We start from the raw sequence: 12,771 nt of genomic DNA, 5'->3' as shown, positions 1-12,771 counted from the left end.
TACAGTGGGTGTCAGGTCCAGGGATGAAAGATGATCCTATAAGTGTACATTCACGTGAGTCAGACAAGGAACTTTTCAGTAGCCCTATGCATTGCCGTTGTTTTGGTTTGGTGGGCGAGCGAGCAGGGATTTTCTCCGTGACCAGTTATAAAAAATGTAATGAGGTGACTGGGAGAGAACCAGGACGGAGATTTGAGGAAAACCTGGCTGATGTTTGGAATAAACTTTTTTTTGTTATTTGGCCTTTCGTTATTTCTCGAGCCATCGATCCTACCAGGTCGGTTGGTGGTATAGAAGAAAGGCGTTTTTCTACGCTTTGATGTCTTTGGCAGGGTTGAAGGTGAATACCAGGAAGGAAACAGAAAGGCCGTTCGAGATAGATAATAGTGGAATCCGTTATGTGTGATCTCCAGATCTAAGGGAAGAATGCCCGTCACCACCTGAAGGGCCTAGGTGGTGACGGATATTCACCATCATTTTGTAACATCGTGCAGTAAGCATGTGTGATTATTTGCATGATGGATCTCTGTATCGATTCTGGCTTTCTCTGGATTCTGATTATTGTTGTGCGAGTGTACCAGATGCCAGCTGCATAAGCCACCACTGGAGTTTGTTTGCTTGCTTGTTTGTTTGTTTGTTTGTTATTTTGGTTTTTAGGAGCATTAGCAACTAATGCCATATTGCTCCGGGATATGTGGTGGTCATTCCTTGACCTTTCCGCATCCTCCATCTATTTGGTGGTGACGGGCTCGAACCCCGGTCTTATCAAGAAGCGTGTGTTACGCACTGCTGCTCCTTCCCACCTGGCTACGGAGGCGCCTCCACCACTGGAGTGAAGACAGCCTTGTATAAGAGGGCAAGAGAATGGTTGTTCAGTTCCCAGGTCCTTCTGCTAACACGAGCGACAAAACTGTATAATTCGTGACTTTGTTGTGTAGGCAGTTCAGATGAGCTGGGAAGGACAGTTTCGAGTCTAGAATTACCCCAAGATGCTTAAACTGGATAACTATATTTGTGGTAGAACCGTCGAGTTTAATCTGTGGTAGTCTGATTGGCTGTAGGTGACCTTTGAGTATGATGGACTGAATTTTGTCCACAGATATTTTAGTTGGTGGTGTTTGGCTGAGTTATGGAGCATCGGCATGGCTGGATTTCTGGAGGCCTCGAGAGGAGTCAGCTGCAATGGTGAAGACGTGATATTAAGCAAAGGCCTGAGCGGAAACAAGGCCCAGGTCCAAGTCAAGGAGCTCATCCAACACAACATTTCAAAAGGAGGCCCCAGGGGGTAGCCCTGAGGGCAGCCTAGGAACGAGTGACTTTGCAATACGAAGTAGAGACGATGGTTTTCCTGTAGGAGATAATCCTTTAAACCATCAAAGTCTATGGAATGCCCCCGCGAAATCAATAGCAATAACCAAGAAGTATTTGGGTTGGACCAGAAGTGGCTGCAGTTGTGCGGTGTTGTAAGGCATCCAACAGAAGACAAATTGTCGGCTGGAATATAGGTCTTCATTGCTGTAACGTTTATCCAGCCTTACATGGAGGAGTCGCTCGATTATCTTGCTGAGGACGGGCAGTAAGCTAATTGGCTACTTTCGGGAACTTAAACAAATAAAATCATCAGTGAATCATAATAATCTAAATCTTTTTCCCGGAACACCAACAAGGTACCAGAAACTAATGTCGAAAGCGAACATAGTAGCCCAGGACAGAAGTCATCAGATCCACCACAAAGATTCCTAATAATAATTACTGATTAAATTCAGATTCCAAGAAGCCCATAGGGAAAATTGTTACCATTCTTTATCCAGAATGATTTGGAAGGGTTGGCAGGACAAACCAACTCTGACGAAAGGCTGTGTTTTTGGAATATTCAGAATTTGGAAAACACTCAGTACAGCACTTCTGTGTCAACTCTTTTGGAGGATATCAATCATGGTAGCACCTCATAAGAACTCATCTCAAGACCTGATGATCGTTGAATGGGGGATCTGTTTGACGTGTCTGAAGACGATATCTGATAGCTTGAGATAGCGTAATGCTTTTGTATAAAAACAAACCCTCTTCGTGCGAACATAGTTCCTTTCCTTACGCAGATAACGAATCCTTTTTCACGAACTTTTGTGTCAAATTTCGGTGCACTTTTTTTCTCTTTTGCGAGTGTAAGTGGTTTATGCAACACCTTGTTGGCTGTAAGTTTTCGGAAAAGCCAGGCTTGTTTTTTTATTCTGGCCGAAGTATAAAGGAACCTCAGCGGTAGGCCAACACTGCAAATGTGTTCGTGGTCGAATGCGCAAAGCAGTAACTGAAATAAACGACTACACATTCCATCAGAAATTTGGAAAGGCGCGCTGGAGGACGCAATGCCCCGTTTTGATTGTTTATTAGAAAATAATGGACGTACGTTGTGTTTTGCGTTGGGCTGTTCGCCTTCGTGTGTAGTATAGTTGGAAAAATCGCCGTCCTTCGCACACACCAGGTGGAAAAGACCTGGGTTCGAGTCCCGTCATGACGAGAGGAATTTTTATGGGCCTTTTTTCAGAACGTAGCTGAGTTAGTCGGTCTCAGGCAAGGGGAGCATTGTTTTTTTTCCTCCCGGAAACTCGTGTTTTTTGTACAGCAAACAGAGAATCGACCTCAGAACACACGCAATTTAGAGACAGTATACACGGAGCAATGTGGCCTTTTATGTAATCGCCAATGCGCCTAAAGCGAAATAAACAACAACAACAACGTTGAGCTGTTCCTGAAGGTTACCTTTTGCCACGGTTCATTGTCATCATACAGAACTGTAAAATAAAATGGTTACAAATGAATGTCGTGATATGTTTGTGCAGTGTGTATGTGTGCTGTGCTATGAAGAAAGTGTTGTCTGTAGCCACTTTGCTACCAGAAAGGAGTGGTCACTGGGAAGGTTGCTTTCCTGGATCCGTAGTCTCTACTAAGAGCGAGGTCCCAACTATACTGAGTGAGACAACTTTCTCGAACTGTGCTACCTTGTAGGTGGCATGAAAGAGATTCGGCACTCACAGGAAGGCAGGAACTAAAAGTGTGACTGCCAACAGTCGCGTTGCCCCAAGAGTCCAAACCGAAGGCACCAGCAATCTAGCTTCAAGAAGACAGCGAAAATCTGCTTGCGAAGGGGCCAGAGGGATGGGGGGAAAGTAAAAAATAAATAAATAATAATAAATAAATAAAATAATAATAGATGAAAGAGGGCACGTAAAAATTATAGAGATTCGGGAGTTCAAAAGAACTGATCCAAACTAGAACTACCCCAGGGTAGAAAATGAGTCTGCGTGGTGAAGTCCAAATCTCGATTATGCGGCGCAGCACCTCAAAAATACTCCGTGCAAGTTGGGAGTCGAAAGTTGTGACAACCCATTTATGAAGTCTTTTCCCGGTTGCTTGTTTTGTAGCAGATCAGGTGGTGAATTCGGGACTGAAATGCAGCGTTCCTCTTATCAGAAATGGACGCTCGCTCTTCCGACGACAGCAAAGTTGTGCCGATAAATAAACGTTCTGTTTGTACTCCGGGTCACAAAGTCAGAGGCGCTCACAACAAAGACATATATATATATATATATATACAGGGTGTTTCAGTTAAACGTTTCAGAACTTCTAGGAGGGGTAGGGTACATCCTGACAACTCGAAATCATATAGCAATGTGGGGTCGGAAATGCTTTCCTGAAGCGGTGTTGTACACAGAAGCACCATAAAGAAAAGAGACCGTAAGTGAGAAATCGTTTTAATAATACATGAAAAGAAGCAAAAGGTACATGGATTAAAGTAAGTGTTCGAAGTTTCTTCCACGGGCTACAATGCACGCCTCACATCTCCGACGCATGGACATCCGAACATTCTGGAATACTCCAGGCGAATTTCGAATTTCTTCGGCAGCTACTGCGATTCTTGCAACCAGCTCCTCAGCATTGTCAACAGGGGTGTCATAAACTAGCGATTTCATATGACCCCAGAAATAAAAATCAAGACATGATAGGTCGGGTGACCGAGCAGGCCAACGCACGGGACCACCACCACGTCCGATCCACTGTTGACCAAATGTGACATCCAGGTAGTTACGAACATCTCCGCTATAATGGGCAGGGGCTCCATCGTGTTGGAACCACATTGTCTGTTGCGTCGATGCAGAAATCTCTCAAAAGTTGTGGCAATACTTGCTGCAGAAAGATCAAGTAGATAGGTCCGGTTAGACGACACGGTAACAGGTAAGGTCCGATGAGGTGATCTCCCATAATACCGGCCCATACATTGACCGAAAATCGAATCTGTGCTGCACGACGACTTCTGTGTACAATACCGCTTCAGGAAAGCATTTCCGACCCCACATTGCTATATGATTTCGAGTTGTCAGGATGTACCCTATCCCTCTTAGAAGTTCTGAAACGTTTAACTGAAACACCCTGTATAAACCTTACCGTATTTAGTAATCGAGCAATTTTTAACCACGGTCACTGAAAGCGCGTGCACTTCCGTAACCTCACGCTTGACCACACGGCTCCTACTGCCTTCGTTATTATTAAATGTTGTATAAATGAAAAGTTGTTTGAAATATGCAAGTGTTTGTTTACTTTTTACAAGAGTGTGCGTGCGTGTACGTAATCTATCTTTTAACAAGAAATCTCAAAATATCAACGCGAGTTTCTGAATTTATTTTATAGGAACCGCTGAATGAACTGAACTTGGAGCTTCCACTCTACGTGGGAGGTTATCGGCATCTGTCTACTATAAATCCCGAATCGGGGATTGCGTCAAAATTCAATGGTGCCGTACAGAGGCTTATTCTGAACGGTGAAGTACTGGAAGAGCTGAGGCGTTCTGCGAAATCCGCGAGGGATATCACCCATTTTTATGGCCCTCCTTGTAGTCCTAACCCGTGTGCCCATGGAGGAACGTGTCTACCTCAACTAAATCATTTCCATTGTCGCTGTCCAGTTGCTTATTCAGGAATCTCGTGCGAAAAATGTGAGTACAATTCGCCATAGAAGATTACATTAACTTATAAAATTTGAAAACTACTATCGTTTGATGGACTTGATGATTATTTTACGTAACCATAAATAAATTATAATTTACAGCGAAAGCAGAACAGCTTACTGATGAATTGTTGCTTAGTATTTCTTCTAGTGTTTCTTTCCTTTTCGTTATCGATATCGCGTTGGAAGATTGATCATGCTGACTGGAATGCCTTCAAGCATCTGGAATGGAAAGTTTAATACCACAGTCGGCAAGGAATCAGTTAAGTAGATCGTAGAAAGTATTGTCCAACAGCCGCAACTGCAATTCCGATGTGACCTCGACACAGTTTGCACCATTTTTGAAACTACGGTTGAATGCAGGTTTTGTCGATGGCCTACTACAGAAAATCTAGTAGTTTTTAAACGCACACGCACCAAAGTACATTATGTGTGACTTCAGAGTCAGAAGGAACCTGGAATCCGCTTCGCATCTTTTATCAACAGGGCAGCGACAGCGAAGTCGTCTGGGACAAAGTCCGGAAAATGAAGGGCAGATAAACATTGCACCGTCATCAATTCTACAGAATAATTGACGCGCAATTGCAGATCCAACAGCATTTGCGAATGCTCTTAAGGAGACATTCGCTAAAGTCTCTGCCAAAACATCTTACATCTCAGAGTTTTTGGCCCTCAATAAAAAAAAAAAATTAAAAATCAGAAAAATGGCACTTGAAGCTGTCCTTAAATGACTGCGAGGCGTACTCGCACAGTCAGCTTTTTACACAACGGGAACTGAAAGCGGCTCTCTTTCTCTATCCCACGTGAGTGTCACTGGCCAACCGATATCTATTACGAGATGATTACACCTCTTTCTTCAGAAGAACAGTTTCCGGACTCCTGGCACAATGCAATCATCATTGTCTTTCCTAAACCAGGAAAGGGAACCAAAAATACCGAACAATTACCGTCGCATTATTCTAGCCAGCTGATTGTGCAAAATCCTTGGAAGAATGGTCAACGCTCGAATCATGGGTATTTAAACGCTAACGATCTCCTTTCCAGAACACAGTGTGGCTTCTAAAGAAACAGTTCGATTCTCAACCATTTAATTTCACTGGAAACAGCCTTTCCAATCTGGTTTCCTGAAACGGAGCGTGCCAGGTAGGCTTTCTTTGATATGGAAAAAGCATATGACACGGCGGGAGATTTAGAATTTTAAAAGATATTTACAACTTTGGTCTTAAGGAAAGAGCTAACATTTTTATTAAAAATTTTAGGATGAAGCAGGGCCACTACTCCATCTTCTGTGTACCAGAAACTCGATGCTGCCCACCGAGCTTAATATTCTGACTTCTTGCCTGTTATCTTTACTGATGGCTGGAAGTGAGAATCATCTGTGGGATCTGCTGCCATCTTCCCAGATAACATTATATCCGAGAGGATTTCCGTCGAGCAGCATATGTTCATCAGAATTGTATGCTATAGAATTAGCCTTGGGTCACATTAAAACACAATTAAAAAGCCTCTTTAAGTATACTACAGGCTTTATCAGGGATGAGATATAATCCTCATCCCTTCCTGACCAGGGCCCAGCAGATGTTACATTCCCTTTCTGAATGTTCATTCGACATCCATTTCTGCTGGATCCCAAGCCACATTGGGATCAAGAGTAACGAACTGTTTGATGCTTCTACTAGGTCACCACAACAACCGCAACCTGTTAGTTCCCTTTACAGACTACAGGCATGTGATACGCTCCAAGTTATTCTCCCAAAGGAAACAACCTTGGCATGGGCTGGTCACGAACAAACTCTATTACATACTGCTCTGGCAATGCAGTGAGAGCAGGAACCGCGGAGAGGAAGTTATTCTTGCACACTTATTTTTGCTGAGGACAAATGACTCTCTTATGTGTGAGCAATGTGACACCTTTTTAACCATACGACATAAGTTATCCCAGTGCACGCCTTACAGACACGAGCGTGTTTTTTATTTACTCTTAGTCATCTGACAACCTTAAATCCAGTCAGATTTTATCCGGCAATGACCATGTGTCAGCCGTTTTTGGTTATTTCAAACAATTAAACTTTTTCTCTCTCTCTTACTGGTGCAAGAATATTTGCGGATGCTATCGAGGCAATGTTAGGTGGGTCGGAAAACTGCTAGCTTGGGGGGAGACAAAGACCAATAGATTGACAGTAGCCACTTGCAGAGGTGAAAGAGATTCTTGCACTGCTTCTATTAGAATGAGCAGAAGCCTGAAAAACAAGATGCATGGTATTTCAGAGACTGCTGGGAGCCATTGCGGTACAAGTAAACACATGGGTTGTGTTAGGGTAGCTAAGAATAGAAACAGGTGCAGGTATACTTTTCTGTACACCAATGCTAGGAGTTTAGTAAATAAATTTGATGAATTTGAGGTATTGCTCAAAACATCAAAGGCAGATATTGTTGGGATATCAGAGACGTGGTGTCACACAGACATAAGGAATGCAGAACTGGAATTTCGGGAGTACAATGTGAACAGGAAGGATAGACAGGATAGGAAGGGGGGAGGGCTTATGCTATTAGTTACTATTAGTTACATAAAAACCAGGGAAGTGAAGCCAGTCGACATCGCTGGACAGTGCAGTGTCGAGTCAGTTTGGTGTGACATAAACATTGGGAGATCAAAATTGAGAGTAGGAATGTGCTATAGGCCTAATGACTCTGATGAGTATAATAAGGAACTGTACACGGAAATAGAGTGGGCCAGTAAATCAGAGTGTCTTATAATGGGAGATTTTAATTTCCCAGATATTGACTGGAATTTGGGGGCTGGTTACTCACACACTAGCAGGGCTTTTGTGGATTTATTGGATGATTGTTTTCTACATCAGCATGTTCGGGAGGCAACTAGAGGGAGTAATACTCTTGATTTGATTATCAGCAGTGATTCTTCATGCATTAAGAATCTGCAGATAAATGAACCACTAGGTAGCAGTGATCACAGTGTGCTGAAGTGGGATTTAATCAAAGAGGTAACTACCATTAGAGGTAAAGGGAAGGGTTATTGCTTCCGTAAAGGCGACTACGATGGACTGAGACAGTATTTAAATTCTATACAGTGGGATCAACTGATGATGTTACCAACAGCAAATTCAAAATGGGAAGCATTCAGAGAACTTATCTCGGAAGCTACTAGGCTTTACATACCAACTAAGAAATGTTGTTCAAGGTTTAGGCCAAAATGGATGTCAGATGAACTAATGAGGCATATGGCAGAGAAGAAAAATGCATGCGATACTTACAAATTAACACATGACACAGAAGCCTATGATAGATACAAGTTGATATGCAACCAAGTTACAAAGGAGGTTAGGCAGGCGAAGGCAGATTACGGGAAATCTTTGGCAAGGGATGCAAAGAAAAACAGCAAAGAGTTCTTTACTTATGTAAACTCTAGAAGGAAGGGGATGAATCAGATTGGTCCACTTGATATTGATGGGTCAACTGTTGATGATCCTGCTCAGGTAGCTAACAATCTAAATGAATATTTTGCATCGACATTCAGACATGAGGAGTTATTCAGCAAGGGGAATGCCAGAGGTGTATTCAACTCCAGCAGTAAGCTACAGAATCTTGAAATAACTGGGGGTAAAGTGGAGGAGAAACTGTTGAAGATAAACACAAGAAAGGCACCCGGGGTGGATGGGATCTATCCAGTTATATTAAAGGAGGCAGCAAAGGAAGTAAGCAAACCCTTAGCCATAATTATGAGAGCTTCCTTGCACTCAGGAGAGGTACCCATAGACTGGAAATGTGCAAATGTGACCCCGATTCACAAAGGAGGATCAAAGGCTGACACAAGTAATTATTCATGTAGACCTGTGAGCTTAACTTCTGTTCCAGGAAAATTAATGGAGGCACTGGTTAAAGAAGCACTGCAGGATTATTTAGATAAGACTTCAGTTATAGCCCAGACACAGCATAGTTTTGTTAAGGGGAAGTCTTGCTTGACCAACTTGATTGGATACTATGATGCAGTCACAAAAGAACTGGATGCAGGGAATAACTTTGATATTATATACTTGGATCTTAGAAAGGCTTTTGATACTGTTGCACATGGAAGACTGCTACACAAATTCGAGCAGTGTGACATTGGAGGCAAATTGCTGCTATGAATAAAGGGGTGGTTGAGGGGGAGAAGACAGAGAGTGGTAATCAATGGACACTGCTCATCGTGGACTAATGTTATTAGTGGAGTCCCTCAGGGCTCAGTGTTGGGCGCATTATTGTTTTCTGTATTTATAAATGATATTGATGATGGTATATCAAGCTTAATGTCCAAGTTTGCAGACGATATAAAGGTTGGCAGGGTTGTCAAGGACACTACTGACACTATGCTGCTGCAACAAGATCTGGAAAGGTTGAGCATATGGGCTGAGAGGTGGCAAATGAAGTTTAACCTTGACAAATGTAAAGTACTACACATGGGAAACAGCAACCCCAGAGCAACGTATCAACTCTGTGGTACTACACTGACAGTGATAGAGAATGAAAGGGACTTGGGGGTGGTTGTGCAGGCAGATATGAAGTTCTCTGAGCAGTGCAGACGGGCTGCAAGAGTAGCTCATGGAGTATTGTCAATGATATACAGGAATTTTTCCAGCAGGGATAAGGAGGTGATTATTCCCTTGTATAAGGCAATGGTCAGGCCACACCTAGAGTACTGTATACAGGTCTGGAGGCCTCATTTAAAGAAGGATGTAGAGCTGCTGGAACGAGTACAGAGAAGGGCAACAAGATTGGTGAATGGAACAAAGGGGTGCTCTTACGAAGAAAGTTTTGCAAATTACAGTGTCTGGAGACTAGGCACCAGCGAGGTGATCTGATAGAGGTGTATAAAGCCTTGAATGGTTTAAGCATGCTCAATGCTGATGGGATTCTTCCTCTTGCTCAGAATAATCACCTGAGAGGGCATAAATTCAAATTGAGGAAAGACAGATGTAGGATAGACGTTCGGAAATTTGCCTTTAACCAGCGGGTGGTTGGTTGGTGGAACATATTCCCATCCCTTGTGGTGGAGGTTGATAGCCTAAATAAGTTTAAGGCTCAGCTGGACAGGTAGGGGTGAAGTGGAAGTGGGTTTTTTTTTTTTTTTTTTTTTTGGCTGATGCTGTATAAGCTTGCTTTCTTGCATCAAATGCCTCTACTAATGCTAATGCTAATACTTACTTAAAATGCACCTTTTATACTTTTTCTTTACATTTTTTTCTTATACATTTGGACCTGTGTGATTGAAAGGGTGCCTCCTATAGAACGTTACTTCGACTCTTCAACTGTGCCCAATGTCTCTGTAAAGAACAGTACCATTGCAAAAGGGCCGTGTGTGTGTGTCGTTCTGATCGCTTGGCTGCCCAGAAGCAACTTCACCTGGAAAGCTGCTTCCAGGTACTCGTCCACACCACGAGAAGATGGCTCAGTTCCAGCAGATAACTCTCCCTGTCTGTTTCACCCACAGGAGGTAGTGCTAAACCAGTAGGTGAAGCAAATTGTCTTGGGATCCATTCTCTGGGGGGGGGGGAGAGACAAGAGGCATAAGGTCAACCAACTCAATAGAACAAGATGTGTAACTATTGCAGTAATACCATAATTATATGTACACATAAGAACAATGTTCAGTTATAACTAAACCAGTTACCATAACTACATAATATACACTAAAGCAATATGAAATTTTAACAGAATAGTTCAAGTTGGGACAATGAACAAGTTGTGGCAAAATGCAAAATTAACATAAAACTAAAAATCAATACGGTAGTACTTTAAATAATAATTACGCATCATACATTCAACAGTTAATGAACCAAGGAGTAATTGGTTGATCACAACCAAATAGTACTAAGAAACCAGTGAAACTGGCTTAATAGCAACAAAAGTTTAACTGTTAACAATCTAAGACAAAATTGCTGAGGTCACAGTCTAAACAGCAGCTTGCAGAGGCCTTCTACTCGCAAGCACATTAATTGCAAACTCTTGTAAGGCTTGAAAATTGTCTTGCTTGGATAATAATATAGACATTACCTGAAGCAAGTTCCGGAGCAGATTGGGTCAGTATATACAACAGTCATATAGCGCATGGAACCAACTCAGAAGCACCACAAGATTTAGACACATGTATATTATCTTGTGTATGACGGCACCAGAACGTCAGGTCATCTCCCTTAGTACACTGTGATGGATACAGAACCCTATAAAAGGCCAGAAATGTGTGTGTGTTATGTCGCTTATTTGTTTCTGGTCTCTTTGTCACGAGGAAGGCGATCACCTGAAAATCCTGCCCAATGTCCGTCTACACCACGGGGAGGTGGGCCACAACTGCGCATGTACTGTGGCGGACCTCGACTAGCTCGTGGGTCTTCTAATCCTATGTGTGCTACATTGCACAAATCCTGTACCCACACGGAAGAAGTGCTATACCGGTGGGTGCCAGCAATCCCATCTCCAAGGTTGGAGGAGCAGCAGTGCGTAGCACACGCTTCTTGTTTAGATCGGGTTTCAGCCTGTGACCACCAAATACGGAGGATGCCGAAAGGTCAGGGAATGACCACCGCATATCTGCGGAGCAATATGGCTTTAGTTGCTAATGCTCCTAAAAACCAAATAATAACAACTTATTCAGTGAGGCAAACGGCCCCGAGGAGATCATAGTTCCAAAAGAGCACAGAAGTTTTCTTTTTAAATCGTTCTGGAAATATAATATGAGGAGATCATCATGATCACTACGCATATTACTCTTGAGCAGTAAAAGAAGCCATAAGAAGTTTCCTCAAGTTAAAAAATGTATCCTCGTATTCTGTTGTTAGGTTATATATATATATATATATATATATATATATAAGAACCTAACATGGGAGAGAAGAGCTGATTAATGCCATCAATGTCTAGATAAAACATTACATCATTCTTAATATCTATGAACATAGTGTGAATGAGCAGGTGGTATTTAATGGCTGTGACAGCTGTCATAGCTGTCTCTGGTCCATGGTAATAACCTGGTAGGGAAACATAATTGTTATAAGCAAAAATGAAACATATATATATATATATATATATATATAAGGATAATTACTAAATAACTATGTCTAGCCAATTGTAGTAAGGATAGGGGAGACACATTGCAGAGGATTTTATCGAGGGCTAACCCTTACAATGTGTCCTCCTATAATTGGCGAGCTATCAGTTTCTGTTATCATCTGCCTGTTATTCCTGACGAATGGAAGATAGATATCATAAGGATATCTGTAAGGGTGACAACTAAGTTAAGCTAAGATTAAACTGGAAAATAGTAGTGGATAGCAGATAATTAGTTAGGGAGGTAAACGAATTTAAGGTGGTTAACAGGCTGGATGACTTTAGCCCGACCAATAGCCCAGACAACGAGATCAAAGTAAAAAGCAAATAATGGTGATAGTAAAGAACCAATAATACTATATAACATGTTATTGGATGACAAAAGATAGTCAGCTGTTGCCAAATAAGGAGAACGGAAATAGGGTGATAGAAAAGTAATAGTACTTCAATTCCCCTCGAATTACTCTAATAGTTCTTGAGGTATGAAATGTAGAAAAAGATAGCATATAGATAAAGTGAAGAAAGAGTAGTAAAGCAAATTTACGTCGGAACATACCGGGAACGTAACTTCCCGTCCCTTGTAGTAAGAGAACCTGGTATTGTAATAAAATTAAAATTAAATTAAACAGCCAATTTGGAAAGTATAAAATAAATTATATTCTTGAATGAAGAAGA

General features: G+C 42.0%; 1 protein-coding gene across 5 annotated transcripts in view; it reads left to right on the top strand.

Annotated features, from left to right (window-relative positions):
* LOC150078597 (agrin-like) overlaps positions 1-12,771 on the top strand; it is a 294,793-nt gene that overhangs the window by 243,071 nt on the left and 38,951 nt on the right. For all 5 annotated transcript variants that reach the window (XM_090385000.1, XM_090384999.1, XM_090385001.1 and 2 more), the window contains one exon: positions 4,684-4,987. In XM_090385000.1, coding sequence (XP_090241126.1) covers positions 4,684-4,987 — 304 coding nt within the window. The remainder of the gene's footprint in view (positions 1-4,683; positions 4,988-12,771) is intronic.

The sequence above is a fragment of the Mastigoproctus giganteus genome, chromosome 11 (assembly GCF_048544385.1).
Source record: "Mastigoproctus giganteus isolate SK-2022 chromosome 11, ASM4854438v1, whole genome shotgun sequence".
Taxonomy (NCBI): Eukaryota; Metazoa; Arthropoda; class Arachnida; order Uropygi; family Thelyphonidae; genus Mastigoproctus; species Mastigoproctus giganteus.
The sequence above is the reverse complement of the archived record's forward strand: the minus strand, read 5'-3'. Positions and strand labels throughout refer to the sequence as shown.